Source organism: Onychostoma macrolepis, chromosome 01, assembly GCF_012432095.1.
Source record: "Onychostoma macrolepis isolate SWU-2019 chromosome 01, ASM1243209v1, whole genome shotgun sequence".
Lineage (NCBI taxonomy): Eukaryota > Metazoa > Chordata > Actinopteri > Cypriniformes > Cyprinidae > Onychostoma > Onychostoma macrolepis.
The window spans coordinates 10765286-10787413 of record NC_081155.1 but is presented as its reverse complement, the minus strand read 5'-3'; the positions used below and the strand labels follow the sequence as shown (position 1 = coordinate 10787413).

Sequence of the window (22128 nt, the reverse complement as noted above, 5' to 3'; positions counted from 1 at the left end):
CTTTTTCAAATACATAACGCCAGTTACTTTGTTTACCCATTTATTGACCGACAGCTCTCCAGTCCACGTGTTGAGAGAAATTGGGAGTGAGTTTCAGAGGCGCTACCTTCAGCCTGACGATTACAAATGTCATTTTTCATGTGAAAGGGCCTTTACCGTTACCAAAAATATCACTTTTGGGTTTTTTCTTAATAGAAATAAATATGCGAGTCCAGCTCAGGTGACAAAAAGTAACACAAAAGTAATGTAATGCATTACTTTCTTAAAAAAAAAAAAAAAATTTTTATGGAGTACCGCATATTGTAATACATTACCTTTCCCCAACACTGGTCTCTACTGTCACTTTTGATCAATTTAATGCATCCTTGCTGAATAAAAGTATTAATTTCTTTTGAACATCAGTGCATGTAACTAGTAGATAATGTGACCAGCAGTGATGATTCACAATCTCCAGCCAGTCTGAACACATCAGCTCCTGGCTAATGACGCCACCCACTGGAAACAATGAGCCAAATCTGTGACGGGCGGCTTTATGTAACCCGCCGCGGCAGATGGAACACATGAAACATGTTACCAAACACTCCAGTTAAAACCATTTTTATTAAACTTTTCCTTCATAGTTTATTTAAACATTGTGTGACGTAAAAGAAAACAAAAACACAGGAGAAAAAGAGCATTTTCTCCCTGAAAACAAAGTTACATAAGCAATGTTGCTTTATCTATTGTGATGTCAATTTCTGTTTATCAGTGGGATTAATATAGATACATTTATACATAGATCTGCTATAGCTCCTGTTACAGTGACACTGCTCTTGTGCTGTCAGTAAACAAACGCCGAGTCCAACATACAGGAAATTACAGAAGCTAACGTTTCCAACACGGCGTAAAAAAAAAAACTGCAACTTTTTATCTCACAATTCAGACTTTCTTTAAGAATTGCAACTAAAAAAATAACTTTTTTTTTCTTCTCGGAATTCTGATTTTACATCTCGCAATTTAATGTTTGTTTCTGCCACGGAATTTTTAAAAAAGATAAAAAGGTAATTATGACTTGTAATCCTGCAGGAGTTTATATATTGCAGTTCTGACATTGACTTTTCTCGCAATTACGAGAAAATTGAAATATAGAGTTAAAAAAGTCAGAATTGTGAGGTAAAAAGTTGCACTTAGCATTTTATTTTTTTATCCCATGGATACAAAAACAAGCTTCCATATAATATACATGATGTATAAGCATCAAAATGAATTAAGAGAAATAATAACTAATTCATAATATAGACATAGTTCATAGTTCATCATTTATTCACCCTGATGTTGTACAAAACCCATCAGAGTTTTTTTCTTCTGTTGAACACAAAAGGGAGATATTTTGAAGATGGTTGCCGGTAGCCATTGACTTGCACAGTATTTTTTTCCCACACTATGGAAGTGAATGGCTACCGGCAACTAAACATCCAAAATAACCAACATCTTTTGTGATCAACAGAAGAAAGAAACTCATACAGCTGTGGAACAACCTGAGGGAGAGTAAACAATGACAGAATGCTGATTTCAGTAAATTACAAGCGGCTCAGGATTTGGTTCTTGATTTCCAAATTATACCACAAAAAAACTGCACAGGATGATAATGCTGTTAGAAATGTGGCAAACAACTAGCACAGGTCAGAAACATGACTAGCTCATTGTAAGATTTGCGTTGGTCACGCTCAGAGGACCGCTGAAATGCTGCAGAGCACAAATAAAAAACAAAACAACAGAAGAAATGGCCAAACAGGCGAACGGTCCACCAAACGAGAGGTCGCCGTAGCAACCCCACTGGGAGCCATAGTAACGGAACCCTCTGTTCCGAGGTCAGTTATGACATCACAGTCCACCGCTTCCTTCAAAGTTCCAAAGAGGAAGTTCAAAGCCAAACCTGGTCGCGCTCCTCTAAAAACGCTGGCGTCCGGAAGTGCTTTTGGATGCTTGTCTAATGAGCGTACGGAATTTGAGCCGCTAAGCCGGCAGACGGTTGGGCGCGTGTTTGTCTGGTCATGCATCAATGTGCATGCATGATTCAAATCAGGCAATCAGGCATGTTTAATTTGATCCTCTCTTACTCTCCTTATCTTTAATATTCTCAGTCTTTATTGCACATACACACACACATACACACACTCATACACACACACACACACTTCCTGCTAACTCAGCTGTGGCGTATGGTTGGTAACGTTACTGTCGCTGGTCGGTCGCTGGGTCTCAGCAGCATCCTCCGGTGGACATCTTGACCGGCGTGCTCTGAATCTTGACGTTGGATTTCTCGGAGCCTCCCGCAGTGGCCCCGGGGCCCATTCTCCTCTTGATCTCCGCTGCCATGGTCATGAAGGCCTGTTCCACATTATTGGAGCTCTTCGCACTCGTCTCCAGGAACGGGATGCCAAGAGAGTCCGCAAACTCCTGGAACACAGAAAACAACAGACTGATCTCAAACAGAGTGCTTTAGTTTAGGAATTAAATGAAAAAAATAAAATAATTTTTTTTTTTATATATGTTGATACTATATATTTAAATATTCTAACCTATACAGCATTTACATTTAGTCATTTTGCAGACGCTTTTTAGTTGCACTTAGCATTTAGGGCTGTAAATAAATTTTTTATTAATAAATGTTAAACGTTTTCTGTGATTAATCACAGTTGACATTAGCACTAATCATAAAATACATTTACAATATATTTGAAATTAATGTAGAATGCAGTTTTTTTTTTTTTTTTAAATAGTCTTAAATGTAATAAGTTACATGTTTTTACATTTCACATTAACAATTTTAAACAATCAAAATGTTCAATTATTATTTCAAAAATATCTATTTATTCATTGTTTCACAATTAATAATGATAAAATAATACTTGTGGTTTGCAAGAAAAGTTTTTAAATAGTAAATTATTCATAAATTATTAATTATTTATTTAATGTTTAGTAATACATATTTAAATAATTGTTAATTTAGGCTATTAATCAGCCAGTCTTTTGATTAATAAATTACAGATACACTATTAATTGTAATAATTTATTATTTTAAAGGTTTAAATAATCAGCTACTCTCACAGTCTGCAATCAGGAACGTTTTTTTTTGTATTATTTTTTTTACATACATTAATTGTAATTATTTTATTATTTAATAATTAATATTAAATAATGTTTTAAATAATTAGTTACTATTTAAATCATTACTCAGCCGGTCTTTGGAGTTTCAACCAGGAAACGTGAAAAAAAAAAATCATTATTTAAAATTAACAATAAATAATAATATGCATTTAATCAGCCAGTCTTTATTAATAAAAAACAAAAAAACTAATCAATACACTTAAATATTTAATCAGCTATTCTCTGTTTGCAACTAGAAAAGGATTTAAAAAACAAATAACTAACATAATGATTTATTGATTAACATAATAAATCATAATTTAATTAATTCTTAATTATGTAAAATATTCATCAGCCAGTCTTTCCTGTTGCAAATGGGAAAAACAGGTTTTGCTGCACTGTGGGAGACATCATCCAGTGAACGGCATTAAAACAGCTGTGCAGTGTTATGATTTTGGTGAATGTAGTGTTCTGTTCACGAGACAGATCTTATACCTTCGCCGCTGTGTACTCCACAACTTTCTTAGTGGTCAGATCACACTTGTTTCCCACCAGGAGCTTGTTGACGTTTTCACTAGCGTAGCGATCGATCTCCTGAAGCCACTGTTTGACGTTGTTGAAGGACTCCTGAGGAAACACTCACATTAAAACAGCACTGAAACACTGACTGAACGCGTCGCTCTCAGCGCTGTGAGTGAAAGGTCATGCTAAAAGAATGTTTGGTCACCTGATCCGTGACATCGTAAACAACGATGATCCCGTGAGCTCCTCTGTAGTAGCTGGACGTGATGGTGCGAAACCGCTCCTGACCGGCCGTGTCCCACTGACAACACAGCAAACACATTCAGCTCACTAAAACTGCTCTTTTCAAACAAACCAGCAACTTTTATTCAGAAAGGAAGCATTAAATCATTCAAAAGTGACGATAACGATGTTCACAGAAGGATTCGATTTCAAATAACTGCTGTTCTTTTGAACTTTCTATCCTTCGAAGAAACCTGAAAAATAATAAGCGTCACAGTTTCGACAAAAACAATGAAGCGGCAAAACGGTTTAATAATCAGAAATGTTTCTTGAGCACAAATCAGTACATTAGAATGACGTGACACTGAAGACTGCAGTAAAATTCAGCTTTGATCACAGGAATAAGTGACATTTTACAATATATCCAGACTGTAATTTTAAACAGTAAAAACATCTCACAATTTTTCCAGTATTTTTGATCAAATAAATGCTGCTTTGGTGAGCAGAAGAGACTTTCAAAAACATGTTTTTGCATGCTGAAACAATGCATGAGATCTAGAAGCGCTTCAGGTGTTAAAGTGGAGCGCACTTACGATCTGTAGTTTGATGGTCTTTCCGTCGAGCTCTATCGTCCTGATTTTGAAGTCCACTCCGATCGTGCTGATGTAGCTCTCTGTATACGTGTCGTCCTGAGGAAACGCACACACAATCATAGATAAGGCAATGGATAGATTTCATACACATGCACTGAAAACAATTGCAAAAATAATAGTTTTCAATCCGATTGCTGCTGCAGAAACGACATCCTTCACCTTTAGCATGGAGCTCTCTGATTCAGTGTGTAAACAGCATCTTAACTTACAGCGAAACGCAGCAGAAGACAGGACTTCCCCACACCAGAGTCTCCGATCAGCAGGAGCTTGAACAGGTAATCACTGAAACACAAACCACAGGACCATCAATGAATGCATCCATCACCTTCGCTCCAGTCAGTGTGTGACGTGGAAGTGGGAATTACATTACGCAACACTTGTGTGTGTGTGTGTCATTATGTCTCAACGATCACGTGACCGCCACGAAATAATGGGAGTAAATGGAGGAATGTCACATCTCAGGCTCATACTTTACCCCAAAATCAAAAGAACGTAAATCAACAACAAGAAGTCGATTTTGCATGACACAAAAAAGAAAACAATGTCATGATGCAAAGACAGTTTTCTTCTGATTCTGATGTGAATTATGATCTATGCACGTGTATGACAGATTCACATGATATAGCAGTCTTTCAATACCATGGTAAAACCACAGATTTTGAAAGAGTGGTGTGGCAACAGGTGACTTAATTACCCAACAGCCCCTGAAACTAAACTCAACATGTCATAAACTCAGTAAGTTCAGGCCTAAGATCACATTTCATCAGCACAGGAGGAGTGACAGTACACGATCAGCTCCCTGACAGCAGATGAACACGCCTGAGGAGCATCTGATTTCATTATAAACACGATAAGATGAGCAGTTATACAGACGGGTTCATTCTTCAGTTATCAGTTCATTCTCACGACGTGGCACTCAGAGAGCTGCAGAAACAGACTGGCAGTTATTGAACACATCGTTATTTAAAACATTACTACACATATGTACGCAAGCGTCAATATTTACACATATAATTACTTTTAAATCAAATCGAGACGACTCCCGGTCTGTGGATCTGGTTAAAGAGACACAGCGTAGCTGTGATAAGCAGTAGCCTGATAAATGAATCCTAACACATCAAGTAAATATTTTGTGTACTCTAGTATTTTATTTAGGTGGCGCAGTAATGATTTGTGTGAATAATAATGAAGCAGGTGATGTGTGTTTGATGTGTCATCGGCGCTTTTCTACACAAACTTACTATTCAGGATTCATGTTGACGAAGACAAACAAATTATCTGTCGTTTTCTTCTCTGCGATGAAGGCGATTAAAGTCCTAGACTCGTTTGTCGGTGATATCCGATATTAATCGGTGTTAAAAGCGGTTTTAGGAGAGAAACGAGCGGAACCTGAATCCGGACGCACATAAAAAATGGCCACTCGACAGTGAAGCTTGAATAACAAGAGACGCGTCTCTTTCGCTGCACGACCCGCCAAAATAAAAGTCACCGAAGTCACACAGTTGTTTTTTATGATTCTTTCATAAATCAGAAGTCCTAATCTACTATTTACATTTTATATTACTAAACATATAATACAATATTTCACGCAAAATATATGTATTATATTAGGGAGATTATTTGGAAGAATGTTTTTGGAACGTTTCCAAGCGACTTTTATTTTGCCGGAACTCGGAAAAATTTTAAAATGTTTATTTAAACATTTTTGTTTTGCTTTTAAATAACTTTTAGTCGATCTACGTGCCTACTAAAATACGACTACGCTTCTTAAAGCAACACTTTCCGTCAAAACGTATTTTAAACTTTAAATCGACGACGCATGCAGGCACTTCAGCGGTTTTTTCTCTAGATGGCGCTATGATCAAGTCAAAAGCAATACTCTGTGACTGTCTCGGATCACCGAGTGCATCTGTCTGCCTGTCATCATTAACATTAACTATAAAAGGTCAGCGAGTTGAAAAAGACTGTCTTATGGCAGAGCACATTTTCTCTGTTTTTCTTTCTCTTGGTGACTGAAGCACAACTGTTTAACTATCTTTATCTCATGGAAAGTGTTTGAAGTTCAGAGTTGGTACCAACGCATTTAGCTCCTCTCTTTTCTGCCAGGTTTTGGTAGTTTGGCAGTGGACGCTGATCTTGACCCGTCTTTGAACCAGTCCAAATGGCTTTTCCCTTATCCAAATACACACACACATGTTCCTCAACCCCACAAATGCTATTAATACACCTGTCCGGTGACAGACAATGAGTGCTAGGACAGATATGGCCAACGACAGGGCTACGCTGCCTTTATTGCTTTATTGTTCATATTTTATACATAATAAACAAGGGGGTTGAAGTTAAGTGGCGTTTTCCTGTGTTTGTTTGCACACGTGCCGGTCATTGTTTTGTTTTCCTGAGCCAAAATCTCCTATAAAGCCTTGAACGTTCATCCATTCACCCCAAATCAAACTCAGAGACGCCTCATCTGTTTTTCCACTTCATGAACTCACAGAAGAGCATGACAAAGTGAGAGTGATGATGCTGTGAAAGCAGAAAAACTAGAAAACAAACATCTGGCACATCTCAGAATGACTTTTAAAGTGAATATAGTTGTGCAGGTGGGCATCTGTGTGTTGTGCAGCAATGCAGCTGCTGTGGAATAATACAGAGAGCATCTCAAAAGACTTCTGTCGCAGATCCGTCCGTGTGTGTGTGTGTGTGTGTGTGCTGGTGGGGCAAACGAAGGGGTGGGGTTAACATTTCAAGACAAGGAGAGGGCAGTGTGATTGGCAGGTGAGGGGCAGTGACATCGCAAGGACGCTGTATAAAAGGTGAAAGTGGGGAAAAGTGATGATCTGAGCTCATTTTCTAAACCCACATCCAGTCACACGCACTTCAGAGAGGACACCGATATCGGTAAGGAGCTTGACTGGACTTTCTCATGCTTTGTGCAAAAGTGCATCATTCCTAGAGGTTATTTTAACACTTAAGATGTTTTTTTTTTAATGTTTTTAAAAAAATAATAATAATTCTACCTGTATTGTTTTGATCATTTTAAATAAAAATAACAGTATTTTTATTGTTTTTTTGCAGCATAAGAAGGGCAAACTAGTACATTTAAAAATGTAAAATGAACCATAAAAGTTAAATTGTAGTTTATTAAAATATAATTTGCAGCAGAATTCATTTAAAATTAGAAAGCTGAAATTAAACTCAAAAGTAATTCGTTTGTTGCAGAATTTGAGAGTGAAAACTATTTTTTATTTTTATTTTTTACGGAGGGAAAATGTAAAGAAAAAATGCACAAAAAGTTCAAATTAAATTAAAAAGTGCAGAATATGTTTGAGAAGAACAAACTAGTATATTTAAAAAGTTAAAGTGAAACTTAAAAGTTAAATCATAATTATTAAATTTATTATTTATTAAAATAGTAAAATAAGACTTCTAATTATGAAGTTAAGAAAAAAAATAATAAATAATATATATATATATATATATATATATATATATATATATATATATATATATATATATATATATAGTTCATGGCAGAATTTGTTGAGAAAGTGAAAACTAGTAAAGTAACTAGTAAAACTTTTTTATTTCTATGTAGAAGTTTTTACAGAGGACAAAACTAACTAAAAATGATATTTCAAAATGTAGGTTTTTTAAAACCGAGGAATAAACTTAAATGAAAGGGAAAAACACACAAAAAAAAGTCAAATTGAAAGAAAAATGTGCAGTTTTTGAGAGAGAAAAAGTCATTGAAGGTAAAATAAGTTCAAATACTGATTTATTGGCCTGAAAATGAACAGTGGAGTGTGTGGCTGTGGCACAGGACTAGACGGGATCTACGAGTGTTTAGTGAATCTGGAAGTTCTCAAGGTCACTCGAGCGTTCCAGATCACTGGAGCCTCAAACTCAAATTACTCCAGTCGCCTCATGCAACACGCTGCACTTTAATGAACTTTACTGCAGGGTTTGGGTCTGGGGAATATTAAAGGTGCCATAGAATGCATTGATGCAATATTTTAAATTGTTCTCTGATATCTACATAGAAGGTATGTGGCTTAGGTAAGGGCAAAAAATCTCCAGAAACGGTTTTACAATACCTGCAGAACTTCTGATGATTCGGCTGGCATCTGGCCTTGAACATGGGCAGGTATACGTTATGCAAATGTTGGGGGCGTAACTATTAGTGATCCCGACTGTTACGTCACAGTCGGTGTTATGTTCTGATTCGCCTATTTTTCAGTGGTCTTTATTCCCGAGATTTACATAAGGAGGAGGAAACAATGGTGTTTGAGGCTCACGGTATGTCATTTCCATGTACAGAACTCTTATTATTCAACTATGCCAAGGTAAATACAGTTTTCCATTCTATGGCACCTTTTAATAATTACAATAGATGCTATATTATTTGGATTAATGCAAACAAACATGAATGTTGACTAAAAATAATCTATTTTAAGGTCTATTTATTGGACACATGGTACTAATTAGGCTAATTTATAAGTTGTTTAGAGGTCAAATGTTGAGGTCAGTCATCCATATATGCTCATAGCGCTAACTTTTTATTTAATGTGTGTAAATGAGCACAATAAATAATGCATGTCCGTAGGCTCTCCTGCCTGACATAAGTTCAGGAGGTCATATAGTTGTTTTACAGCTGAAAGTGGCTTAATATCTGTCATGAGTGAAGCGAAGGCCATGTGATGTTAATCTGATCGGCACATACTTAAACACATCGTCCATAAACGCCTTGTTTAACGATGCAAATGCAATTCCAAACGGCTGAAATGTTCGCAGAAGTATTTTGACTGGTTATTAGTGACAGGTGTTTTTTTCTGGTTTGTTTTCTCACGCAGACGATGGCCGATCACGACCTGGTTCTGAAATGCTGGGGGGCCATCGAGGCCGACTTCAAGGGTCACGGAGGAGAAGTTCTGACCCGGTCTGTTCCTGACGCGAGCCTGATTAATGTCAGTGTGGTCTGCTGAGGCCTGCCTGATGTTTTCTCTCTGTTCAGTTTGTTTAAGGAGCACCCGGACACTCAGAAGCTGTTCCCGAAGTTCGTGGGCATCTCTCAGTCTGATCTGGAGGGGAACGTGGCGGTGGCGGCCCACGGAGCGACTGTGCTGGAGAAGCTGGGCGAGCTGCTGAAGACCAAAGGAGATCACGCTGACCTCCTCAAACCACTGGCCACCAGACACGCCAACACGCACAAGATCGGCCTCAACAACTTCAGGGTAACGCGGGACGCTTTCAGTCACAGCCTGACCTTCATTTCTGACTTCTGTTTCAAAGCCTAGTGAACTGACTCCCTGACTACATCCTAACTGAACCAGCGCCTCATAAGTGACTGATTTTCATTGTTGTACACATTTTATATATATATATATATATATATATGTATGTATATATATATAAAACTGCTAGAAAATTTAAGGCCAGTAAAAAAGACCCTATTAATATGAAATGAAATAGCTGAATATGTTAGATTATATATTATTATTATTTTTTTTTTTTAAAAAGACAATTTAACTTTACAAAAGTAAAAGAATCCTAGTATAACTAGCCTCATAACTGACTGATTTTGAATGCTGTATATTATATTTAAATAAAATATTGTTATAATGATGAAACGTATATAATATAAGGCCAGTTAAAAACTTAAATTTTACTTAAGTTATATAAAGTTACAAAAGTTATATTTCATTATAGAGAAACATTATGCATTATTTCTATACAAAATAATAGTACTAGAATTAAAACAGATTTCACCGTTGACATTAGCACGTTTCCAAGCTAACAACATGACACTAAAAATACACTACAACTTTAGCATCCTAAACTGATGTGTGCAGAGGAAACTCATTAGGTTTTGAATCTCTCTCTTCCTTCCATTTGCTCACAGACAGATTTCACGTATTCTTAGACACTCTGACTTTCCTGCATAAACAGCCAGTCGTGTCTGTTCTGCTGGTGTGCACCACATCGCGTGCTTATGCTCTATTCTATGAGGTTTTGTAGTTCAAATACTGAGAGTAGTGCGTTCACACTGAAAAATTCCCAAAAGAAAAAGTGCACTTTAAATACCAGTGATGGAGATGGTCCTCACTGCAGAACACAAGATCCAGGGGGCGTGGTTGGATCTACATCAACTCCTCCCACCTTACATTTACCTAAACCTACCCGTCTCCACCCGCTAGATGTGGATCCAACCCCGCCCCCGGATCTTTGTTCTGCAGTGAGGGGCTACTGTTTTTTTGGCTAATGGTTGTAGGCTTGCCTTCTAATGGCTGTGCCTTAATACACTCACCTGTCGCAGCTTTAATTATGTAGCAAAAGGGGAGGGGCTATCAGATTCCGATTATTAATGTGTGTGTGTGTGTGTGTGTGTGTGTGTGTTCAGCTGATCACGGAGGTGCTGGTGAAGGTGATGGCGGAGAAGGCGGGTCTGGACGCGGCCGGACAGACCGCGTTCAGGAGAGTCATGGACGCCGTGATCGGAGACATCGACACTTACTACAAGGAGATCGGATTCGCCGGTTAAACGACACGCTGAGCGCCACAAACTCCGCGGCATCACAGAAAAACGCTTGCCTTGTTCATGCCATTAGTCAGTAGAAGCTACTGTGCAGCTAATACGATCGCAAACTATCTGCAGAGAACAAATCATGTCAAAAACCCACGTAAACATGCAACTGTGTTTATAGGTGTTAGTCAGGACAGCGCCATGTTTCATTTAGACGGGAATGAAAACGAGGCTGAATCACTGGATTGTACTTTTGTTTGACAACATACGGATTCGTTCAGATGACGAAATTTAAAACTTTCTGTATAATGAAACTCAAAGTTTTGAGATTTGTTAAATCACGTGATCTAGGACCAGTCTCGTTTTCATCCGCGTTAGATCCAAGATGGCGCCTGACCGGATTAAGGAGCGGAGCCAATCACGTCCGGTTTAGACTGTCAGCTGATCTGATGATGTTATGAGTGACCGTAGGCGCGTTAGGGTCTCAGGAGGAGCCTCAGATTAGGACTAAACTTCTGAATTGCACATTAATAAAATAATTTAAATTTGGGAGACGATTACGATTGAAATTGTTTAATTCCAGTGATGCCTCTATTATTTTGAAAGGCCATAGATATTTGTTTCTCTACACTTGCTTTGTTTTACTATTATTAACCTGCGTTACAAATCATTTGCTTCGCTTTTGTTTAGCAACACTTATTAATAAACGTTGCTTTTATCTGCTGAAAAACTGAATCGTGTCTTTATTTGTCATTCATGCAGTAAAAACTTCACCTTTGTCACTCACTATTGGTTGACATTATAAAAAAGGACACAAAAATGGTAAATAAAATAAATGAAACAATTATATTTGACTGTTTCTCAATTCAAAGGGAAAATTAGGAAATCTAACTGAACTATTACCTCATAAATCACTTCATAAGTGAATGACATTATTGCTATAAATATAATAGGACTAAAATAGCCAAAAAAAAAAAAAAATCACAGCTGATTTAAACACACACGGGTAGTTTACTTACAAATTGTAATCTGTTGTTGATTCCAAATTACATGACAAAAATAGTAATTAGTAAAGTAATCCTTTATAGTACACATTTTAAGTAATAAAATCAGACTACTTTTAGATTACTTTTTGTCGTAACTTGTTTATCACATTGATTTAAATAGAATAATCTTCTACCATCTTGATATAAAAATACAAAAGACAAAGATTTATTCCATTCATTGTTATTAACATGAAGTGCATTAAACATCAAGGTTTAATTATTACGTCAAGGTTTCCCGAATTGGGTTTACGACGAAACTGCAGAGGGTTTATGAATTTAATGAGAAGCTAATAAAGAATTAAATCATAAAAATGTTAAATGAAATATTTTATTTGTTTACCTGCATGTCATGTGGCCATAACCAACATCACAGAACTGCGAACATACAAATGTGATATTTAATTATTAAAATATTTATTTTAAAATCACCTCAGGGGTACTTCAAATAAAAATATATTAGGTAAAAGAGGATCGGATAATAAAGTTTGTGAATTTGTGCATTTAATGTGTTTGAAAGACAAAAGTCTTAAGGCAAAAACATAGAAATACATTGTTAAATAACCTACTGAGTCATAATTCAAATAAAAACGAATGTGGTAAAATACTTCTGAAATGATTTTTCTAAATCCATGGTCAAATGCTGTGCAGCACCTGACTAATGACTAGTCTAATCACAAGTTAATTTTTGGAATCTGATTACATAATGATTACCTGATTACATGTTATCTATTACTGCCCAGCTCTGTATATATATATATTTGTGATCCTGGACCACAACACCAGTCTTAAGTGTTAATTTTTCGAAATTGAGATTTATACATCATCTGAAATCTGAATTAATAAGCTTTCCATTGATGTATGGTTTGTTAGGATCGGACAATATTTGGCTGAGATACAACTATTTGAATATCTGGAATCTGAGGGTGAAAAAAATCTAAATATTGAGAAAAACGCCTTTAAAGTTGTCCAAACTAAGTTCTTGGCAAATGCATATTACTAATCAAAATTGAAGTTTTGATACATTTACAGTAAGAAATTTACAAAATATCTTCATGGAACATGATCTTTACTTAATATCCTAATGATTTTTGGCATAAAAGAAAAATGGATAATTTTGACCCATACAGTGTATTTTTGGCTATTGCTACAAATATACCCCAGCGACTTAAGACTGGTTTTGTGCTCCAGGGTCACATTTATTCAAACTATTAGATGAATTATGGTTGCAGTACGACTGCAGTTGGGCTGTTTTGACAAGTGCTTTATTCTAAGCTGCTGTGTAATCACATGCTAAAGTCATTTGGCCTGATCTGGGTCTGGAATGAGCTTTATTTATGACACCGTGACCCTTACTCTTTGCTAAACCTCGACCTCTTGTTTATGTTCTTCTGTTGGCCGTTATTTCTCAGAAATCTTGATCCTCAGAAAAGTGCGGGCTGATCTGCAGCCGTGCACAAACGCACACGCTCGCGGTCACGGTCACTCGCGCGTTTCCATCCCTCGCAAGTCTCCTTCCAGGAGGTCGGTGGACGTGACTGAAGCCACAGAGTTTTTCTGCTCCACAACTGCTGTTTGCTTTTACTTTATAGTTGTGTTAAGAGATGTAGTGAGCATGTATTAAGTTCTCCCGGCGGGGTTGTCTCTTTGTCACAGCAGACATGACAACAGTTACACACACTCTCTCTCTCTCTCTCTCTCTCTGCCTTCCTTTAGTTGTCACGTAGTCGAGTGTTTGGAGACCTGACCTCATATCTGAAAGCTCCACATGATATCACACACGCACACGAGATCGCTGACATTTAAAGCATATCAGCCTGAGCTCTAACATCCCAGTTTCTCCTAGAAAGCAACGAGATTGAAAGGAGAGCGAATGGAGACGCACAGGGGGCCGCAGTGGAGTAATGGGGGTCTGTGGAAATATTTGTTTAAAAAAAAAACAAAAAAATTGTTTTAAATGAATAAATAGTGATAGGTTCTGTGGAAATATTTGTTTTAAAAATTAATAAAAATAAAAATAGATCAAAATAAATAAAAAGTACATTAAAATAGAAAACTACACAATAGATTAAATAAAATATGGATTATAATTAAAAAATAAAAATTAAATACATAAAGTAAAATAAAAAGCAGATTAAGATAAATATATAAAATGAGATTACAACAAATAAGTAAAATCGGATTAAAATGAAAAAGAAATCATGAAAATACATACATTTAAAAATGACTGTCAAATAATATACATATTCAAACTATAATTTTATTTTTCCATGAATAAATTGGGTTTTTATTTATGAATATATAGCAGCCTTTTAAATTGTAGGATAGGGGATGATGAGGATGGTCATTTTTACAGTTCTGTCGTATTAAAACAACAACCCAGTTTGTACTCCAATTATTGACTTACGAGTTTTTCTAAATCAATAGAAATTCTAAGAGAAACGTTTGAGACAAAGTTAATACTCCAAGTCTCCTGAGCAATAAAAGAGTGACTTCTGAGCATCAAGACTTTCCTCTGAGCTCTAGAATCAAGCAGTGGTTTGATGCGTTTCTGCTCCTCAATACCAGCATTGTTCTGCTGAAAAAGAGCATCTGGTTTCTGAGCACTTTTTGACCATCTCCTGACTGAATGTGTGTGTGTGTTTGTAAGGAAGCTCAGTGTCATCCTGTATTATCTACTGTGAGAGGAAGAGGCAGGGCAGGAAAGCTAAGATATCTGGAGCTCTCCAGAGACTCTGTCTGAAACACACACACGTTTGTTTTTGTGAAAAGTGGGGACATCCCATAGGCGTAATGGTTTTTATACTGTACTTACTGTATGTGCTATTGTCCTACACCAACCCTACACCTAAACCTACCCCTTACAGGAAACTTTCTGCTATTTCAGATTTTCAATACACTCCATTCTGTGTGATTTATAAGCGTTTTGAAAAGTGGGGACATGGAGTAATGTCCTGAAAAGTCACCACCTTCTTGTAATACCTGTCATACCCTTGTCATTATACAACTTTTTGTCCTCATTTATCACAAAAACACACACACACACCATTCAAGCTCACAATCAGCTCTGAATGAGGCTTGTATCATTATAACGCAGGCATACGATGATAATCAGTCAGAACATTATGATGATCACGTACTCTCAAAACACACAGAAACACCGAAATAAGAAATATGCAAAAATTAGTTCTATTGAGTGGTTCCTAATCATGCAGATCTCACTGTCACAATACTAGTGTGTTGCTATGCAGTTTTAACTCTAATTAGTTTTTAGCACATTGTTGTGCAACTATTCAGGTTTTTTATGGTTTGTTGCTATAGCATTGATAAGATGTTGCTAAGTTTTCAGAGTTATTTTTAACATGTTGCTAGAGTTTTCTGGTTGCTAGGGTGTTTCTATGCAGTGTCCAGGTGTTCTAAGCGGTTTTGTGAAATTTTTACATGGTTGCTAGCGTTTTCTGGTTGCTATGGCATTGCTATACAGTTGCTAGGTGTTCTAAGCGATTTTTAACATGTTGCTAGATGGTGTTTCTACCCAGTTGCTGGGTGTTCTGAATGGTTTTTAACATGTTTCTGCATGGTTGTTAGTGTTTGCTGGTTACTAGGGCTTTTCTATGCAGTTGCCAGTTGTTCCAATCGGTTTTTAACATGTTTCTAACATGTTTGCTGGTTGCTAGGGCGTTGCTATGCAGATGCCAGCTGTTCCATGTGATTTGAACATGTTTCTAAATGGTTGCTAGAGTTTTCTGGTTGCTAGGGTGTTTCTATGCAGTTGCCAGGTGTTCCAAGTGGTATTTAACATGCTGCTACAGTCATGGCCAAAAATATCGGCACCCTTGGTAAATATGATCAAAGGCGGCTGTGAAAATGAATCTGCATTGTTAATCCATTTGATCTTTTTTTTTTTTTTTAAATCACAAAAAAAATAAATAAAAATCGAACCTTTCATTGGATAGTAAGAATTTTAAATGGGGGAAATATCATTATGAAATAAATGTTCTTCTCTAATACACATTGGCCACAATTAACGGCACCCTTTTATTCAATACTTTTTGAAACCTCCATTTGCCAGTTTAACAGCTCTAAATTTTCTCCTATAATGCCTGATGAGGTTAGAGAACACCTGACAAGAGATCAGAGACCATTCCTTCATCCAGAATCACTCCAGACCCTTTAGATTCCCAGCTCCATGTTGGTGCTTCTTCTCTTCAGTTCACTCATTTTCTACAGGGTTCAGGTCAGAGGACTGGAATGGCCAGCAAAAGCTTGATTTTGTGCTCAGTGACCCATTTTTGTGTTGTTTTTGAGGTTTGTGTTTGGATTATTGTACGGTTGGAAGATCCAAACATGGCCCATTATAAGATTTCTAACAAAGTCAGTCACTTAATTTTTTTTATCTGTTGGTATTTGATAGAATCCATGATGCCATGTGTCTAAACAAGATGTCCAGGACCTCCAGCAGAAATATAGGCCCACAACATCAAAAATACAGCAGTATATTTAATTGTACACATGGGGTACTTTTTATCCCTGTGTTCACCAAACCCATCTTGAGTGTTTGCTGCTAAAAAGTAATTTTAGTTTCATCTGACCATAGAAGCCAGTCCCATTTGAAGTTCCAGTCGTGTCTGACAACTGGATATGCTGGAGATTGTTTTTGGATGAGCGAGGATAATTTTTCTTGAAACCCTCCCAAACAACATGTGCTGATGTAGCTGCTGTTTGACAATTTTTTTTTTAAGGTTTTCTGACCCCATTCTCCAGCTGTGGTCCTTGGAGAGTCTTTAGCCACTCAAACTCTCCTTCTCACTGTGCATTAGGACGATATAGACACACGTCCTCTTCCAGGCAGTTTCATAACATTTTATGTTGATTGGAAATTCTTAATTATTGCCCTGATGGTGGCTTTTCTTAAAGCCACTTCACTAATTTGTGAAGCTCAATTATCTTTTGCTGCACGTCAGAAATATATTCTTTGGTTTTTCTCATTGTGATGGATGATTAAGGGAATTTGGGCTTTGTTTTCCCTCCTATTTATATTTCTGTGAAACAGGAAGCCATGGCTGGATAATTTCATGTTCATAATCACCCTGTGCTCAAAATTGTGAATATGAATGGGAATATACTTCAGAGATATTTTACTCATAAGAATTTCTAGGGGTTGCCAATAATTGTGTCCAACGTGTATTTGAGAAAAACATTTATTTCATAATATTTTCCCCCATTTTAAATTCTTATTATCCAATGAAAGGTTAGATTTTTGTGAATTTTTAAAATAAAAGATCAAAAGGATTAATAATGCAGATTAATTTTCACAGCCGCCTTTGATCATATTTACCAAGGGTGCCGAAATGTTTTGGCCATGACTGTATGTGATTGCTAGAAATTTTTAACACATTACTATGCATTTTCTGGATAGTTTCTAGGGTGTTGCTTTGCAGTTACCAGGTGCTCCGAGTGTGAAGTAAATTTTTAGAGTTGGGGTACTTGGACTGCGGATGAATTTGGACTGTGACATTTTTGACACAGGAACTTGTGTAGTGCTTTTCACAATATATATTGTTTTAAAGCAGCTTTAACCAAAATGACATCTTTCCTCACCAAGACATGTGATTTCAGGTAACACTTACTTGTTGGTTCAGATCAGTAACTATGAGCAATATCAGTAGTGATGCTCCATTTAGCAAACACACACTTTACCTGGCCATAAATAAGGGCAGGAATGTGTGTGAAAGTGGTACGTGCGGGTAGAAACGCATCTACTGCCATCCAGCTCTGCCAGTCTCTCAGCATGTGAACACACACACACACACACTGCATTATTCAGTAACAGAATATCGAGTGGGACAAAGGCAGGTCTCTGGAGGGACGGCTGCACTGTAGATGTGTTTGTGAAGGACTCTAATGGATGCCAGCAGAGCAGATCATGGAACAATATCACACAAAGCCACTGAGAATGAACTGAAGTGGTGTCTCAGTCTGTGACCTCATGAGAATAACGGACCTATAATTTGGTACTTTAATGACTTTTATAAATAAAGCCAAATACAGAACGTCTTTCCCAGAGGTTCAAGGTTGTAGGTTCAAGCCCAATTCATGAGTGTCATCAAAAGTGTCTATTACAAGAACAATAAAAAGACTCTAAAATTAGACCGCGATGGACTCTTCGTGACAGTCGAGGCGCTCTGTGTGTCTGAGGGGTGAGAGGATATCTGGACTGTGACCCCGTGTGTAGTGGTCAGTGAAGAGATTGTCGAATGAGGTCAGTCACGAGGGAGCCAACGGAAAGGTTGGGCGAGTGAGAGACAGTACAGGTAAGATGCCAGAAAGCCTTTTTGTAATTTCTTCGCAAAGAACGTCCATTATTCAGGACTCGGGTTACCGATAGGATTGGTTTGCAACAGGTGAAGTTGTCATAGAAACGCAAAAGATTCGAGGGGGAAAACAGAGGATTCTGGGACGAGGTTACTACAGTGCACCAAAAAGAGAAGTTAACAAAAACTAAAACCATAAATAAACAGCAACTGAAATTTAATAAAATATATATTTAAAAATTATATCTTAAAATGGAATAAACATATTTTGATATAAACTTAAAATGCCAATGAAATATTTCCCATTTTTAACATACTAAAATAACTAAAACTGAAATGAATCAAAACCATGTACGCATTAAAATCTAAAACTAATAAAACAATTAAAACACACAACAAAATGACTAAAACTTTATCTAAAATTAAGATGAAAACGGAAGAAATAAAAATAAAAATGAATTCAAACTATTAATAGAAACTATAATAGTATCTAAAATAACACTGGAGTAGACAAATATTTAATCTCACAAATCATCGTTTAATTTTTTTAACCGTCAAAAAAATCAGGAAAAATGCTCGAAGACATATTATAGTAAATATGTTTTACTAACATAATTATTGGGTTCTAAGATATTTTAGGGCAAGAACAATATTGATTTATAGGTTCAGTACCAGTCAAAAATTTTGGACTTATTTACTCATTCTTTTTTATTATTTTATAACAATAGTTAAGCCATTAAAACTGGGAAAACATGGGAATAATAATAATAATAATAATAATAATAACAGTAAGCTCACCAAGTACATCCAAACATTTTACTAGTATTGTAGTAAATGCATGTAAGAAATGAAATTCATTAAATAAATGAAACAAAAAAAACAAAAACAAAAATACTTAAATTGCATAAAACAGTACAGTCATCTGGTTAAAAATTCAATTATTTTATTTATAAATATTGTAAAAAGATAATTATTTGGGGAATATGTTAGGAGCGATCCAATGGCTCCCCCTGCTGGTTTGGATGTTACAAGAACTGAATATAAATGCTGGGCAGCCATGAAAACACAGCAGTATTTAATAAAGTCCCATGGCAAGGTAACTTCCATTGACAGTGATGTTAAAAGAACAGTCGCACCCACCTGAACGAATCTGCAGTCCAGCGTGATTATCTGCAACTTGAGTTTCCTGTGTGGAAATTCAAAGCAATGAATCGAGTCTTAATGTAGTTCTTAATTGATCATATTGGAGGTCAGTCCTCTTCAAGGTCAGAGGTCACCGAGCAGCGGGTCAGAGAGGACAGATACAGGGCAGTGGTTGCTATGGGCGATATTCCCGCCGACACCTTCAGGATGCTGAGGAGCCGCATGGCTGCTGCGTTCACGCCATCTGCCGTCTGAGAGACAGAGAGAGAAACACGCCGTAACACACGTCTGCCTGAGGTGACCGAGAGTGAGTGTGTGTGTGTGTGTGTGTGTGTGTGTGTGTGTGTGCGCGTTTACCCTGTGCTCGGCGCAGAGGACGGGACACTGATGTGAAGCAGCCAGTTTTCTTACGCTGACCAAACGCTCCTGAGTGTGAGAGCCGCAGCGAGCTGCAGACACACACGTGAAACACACTGAACTCACAAACACTTCTGACAATCACTGACACACCGAGCTCTCAGAAAGCAGGTAAAACCTCTGGGGTCAGGAAGATTTATTTTTCAAGAAACTTAATGCTTTTATTCAGCAAGGATGCATTAAACTGATCACATGTGACAGTAGAGACATTTATAACGCTATGAAAGATTTCCATTTCAAATAAACGCTGTTCTTTTTAACTTTCTATTCATCAAAGAATCCTGAAAATAAAACTCTAGGGTTTTAACAAAAGTAAGAAGCAGCACAACTGTTTTAAACACTGATAATAATCAGAAATACTTCTAGAGCAGCGAATCAGCATATTAGAGTGATTTCTGAAGGATCATGTGACACTGAAGACTGGAGGAATGATGCTGAAAATACAGCTTTGATCACAGGAATAAATTACATTTGACTATATATTTACATAGAAATTAGTGACTTTAAATAGTAATAATTTTTCACAATTTTCACTGTATTTTTAATCAAATAAATGCAGCTCTGGTGAGCAGAAAAGACTTCCTTTGTAAACATTAAAATCTTACTGACCTCAGACTTTTAAATGGTACATGACACAACTCTCAAACTCATGCTATTTAAGCAAATGATCAGTAAAAGAAGGTGCTCATCCATCTCGAGGTCAAACCAAATAACATATAAACCATTTTATTTCCTATTTAATGTAACCATTTTGCTACATTATTACCGAAATTGTATTTTTGTGAAACCCTGAATTGTTTGACGTCAACTACAAAAATAAAAATAATAAAAGCAACCTATTTCAATTTTTGTGAGTTTATGTGACTTTAAATGCATTTTCACAAATAATAAGCATTTCTTTTTTTGTGGAAAACTGTAATCAGACACAAATGAGTGTGTGCACATTTATAATTGTTGAATGAGGCTCTCGCTCACCATCAGTGACCAGGAAACACACTTTCCCCAGGAAGCAGTCAGAGTGCAGATGAGTGAGAGAGCTTTCCACTGACTGCAGACTGAGAGAGAGAGAGAGAGAGAGATGAGAGTCTGTCCGCTCACAGACAGTCAATGATGAGAGAGAGATCAGTGTACCTGCGCTCTGACAGCAGATTCACTATAAACACTATTAAATCAATGCGAGGACGGGTTTCCTTGTTCTCTACGGGCAGAGGGAGTTTCCTGGCCAAACGCCTGAAACACATCAGGGACATTTACACGCGCTTAAACATGAAATATATAATATCGACGTCCATTTGAGCATAATAATAATCACTACAGACACTCACACATTGACGTTGAAATCTTTCTCATATTGAACTAAGGCGTTGGCTAGTTTGGACTGCAGCTCCTCCTCGTTTTCAACCAACTATTAAGATCAATATAAGGACATTAAAACGGTTGTATTGTTATAGTAGCTCTATAAACAGTATCAGTGAGACGAGCTGAGGCGCATTACTCACGAGCACAGTCGCGGTGTTCAGCTCCGGGACTTTACTGTACGGAGTCAGCAGCGCCATGATCAGAAATGAGGTTTATTGATTTGTTTGTATGTTTATCGGGGGAAAAAGCAGCGAAAACTGGCGATTCGCGCGACGCTTCCTCCTCGCGCTTATTTTCAAAGTTCACGCACGTGACGTCACACAGCGCGACAACACGTAGAACGCGCGCTGCGGCCCTCGCGCGTGCACAAACCGCCTTACATTGGCGCTAAAACTTTATATTTTACTTTTTTTTTTTCTCGAAACGTGTCTTAAAACGTAAGAAACATCACGTTTTATTTATTTATTTGTATTAAATTGAATATATATATATATATATATATATATATATATATATATATATATACACACACATCACGTATTAAATAAAGTGAATATATATTTTTTAAAGCTCTTTTTTGGAACATGCATCTTAAAAAGTAAGAAACAACGTATTTTATTAAAGTGAATATATATATAAAAAAATAACGTCCCCTGTTAGGTCGATTTCACATGTATATTTAATAATAATAATAATAATATGGCATAAGTCTCAAACTATATATAATCAAAGTCTCAAACTAGCTCACTCTGATAGAAGTTAGCAACCACATGGTAACCTGCAATTAAAAACCTATTTCTGTCAGA

The 22128-nt window shown here is 36.8% G+C and overlaps 3 protein-coding genes across 3 annotated transcripts; 1 reads left to right on the top strand and 2 right to left on the bottom strand.

Moving 5' to 3' along the window:
* Nucleotides 1-581: 581 nt before the first annotated feature.
* Nucleotides 582-5973, bottom strand: rab1aa (RAB1A, member RAS oncogene family a). The gene is made up of 6 exons (XM_058772664.1): nucleotides 5768-5973; nucleotides 4736-4808; nucleotides 4467-4562; nucleotides 3857-3952; nucleotides 3625-3756; nucleotides 582-2439 (listed from the first exon to the last, which is right to left on the bottom strand). The coding sequence occupies exons 1-6, from the start codon at nucleotides 5779-5781 to the stop codon at nucleotides 2242-2244; spliced, it is 609 nt and encodes a 202-aa protein (XP_058628647.1). The 5' UTR covers nucleotides 5782-5973; the 3' UTR covers nucleotides 582-2241.
* Nucleotides 5974-7350: 1377 nt separating this feature from the next.
* Nucleotides 7351-11776, top strand: mb (myoglobin). The gene is made up of 4 exons (XM_058772680.1): nucleotides 7351-7424; nucleotides 9377-9462; nucleotides 9538-9757; nucleotides 10924-11776. The coding sequence occupies exons 2-4, from the start codon at nucleotides 9380-9382 to the stop codon at nucleotides 11062-11064; spliced, it is 444 nt and encodes a 147-aa protein (XP_058628663.1). The 5' UTR covers nucleotides 7351-7424; nucleotides 9377-9379; the 3' UTR covers nucleotides 11065-11776.
* Nucleotides 11777-19017: 7241 nt separating this feature from the next.
* Nucleotides 19018-21667, bottom strand: pane1 (proliferation associated nuclear element). The gene is made up of 6 exons (XM_058779461.1): nucleotides 21463-21667; nucleotides 21289-21368; nucleotides 21095-21193; nucleotides 20939-21018; nucleotides 19904-19995; nucleotides 19018-19797 (listed from the first exon to the last, which is right to left on the bottom strand). The coding sequence occupies exons 1-6, from the start codon at nucleotides 21517-21519 to the stop codon at nucleotides 19654-19656; spliced, it is 552 nt and encodes a 183-aa protein (XP_058635444.1). The 5' UTR covers nucleotides 21520-21667; the 3' UTR covers nucleotides 19018-19653.
* Nucleotides 21668-22128: the final 461 nt, after the last annotated feature.

Bases quoted from the DNA above. Each gene is read 5' to 3' on its own strand.
- rab1aa (XM_058772664.1), bottom strand. The intron at 4,563-4,735 runs GTAAGTTAAGAT...GCGTTTCCTCAG, and splicing joins GTCTTCTGCTGCGTTTCGCT to GACGACACGTATACAGAGAG. The intron at 3,953-4,466 runs GTAAGTGCGCTC...CTGTGTTGTCAG, and splicing joins AGACCATCAAACTACAGATC to TGGGACACGGCCGGTCAGGA.
- mb (XM_058772680.1), top strand. From the start codon at position 9,380: ATGGCCGATCACGACCTGGTTCTGAAATGCTGGGGGGCCATCGAGGCC. The intron at 9,463-9,537 runs GTCTGTTCCTGA...CTCTCTGTTCAG, and splicing joins GGAGGAGAAGTTCTGACCCG to TTTGTTTAAGGAGCACCCGG. The intron at 9,758-10,923 runs GTAACGCGGGAC...GTGTGTGTTCAG, and splicing joins TCGGCCTCAACAACTTCAGG to CTGATCACGGAGGTGCTGGT.
- pane1 (XM_058779461.1), bottom strand. From the start codon at position 21,519: ATGGCGCTGCTGACTCCGTACAGTAAAGTCCCGGAGCTGAACACCGCG. The intron at 21,019-21,094 runs GTACACTGATCT...TCTCTCTCTCAG, and splicing joins AATCTGCTGTCAGAGCGCAG to TCTGCAGTCAGTGGAAAGCT. The intron at 19,996-20,938 runs GTGAGCGAGAGC...GTGTGTCTGCAG, and splicing joins GTGTTTCCTGGTCACTGATG to CTCGCTGCGGCTCTCACACT.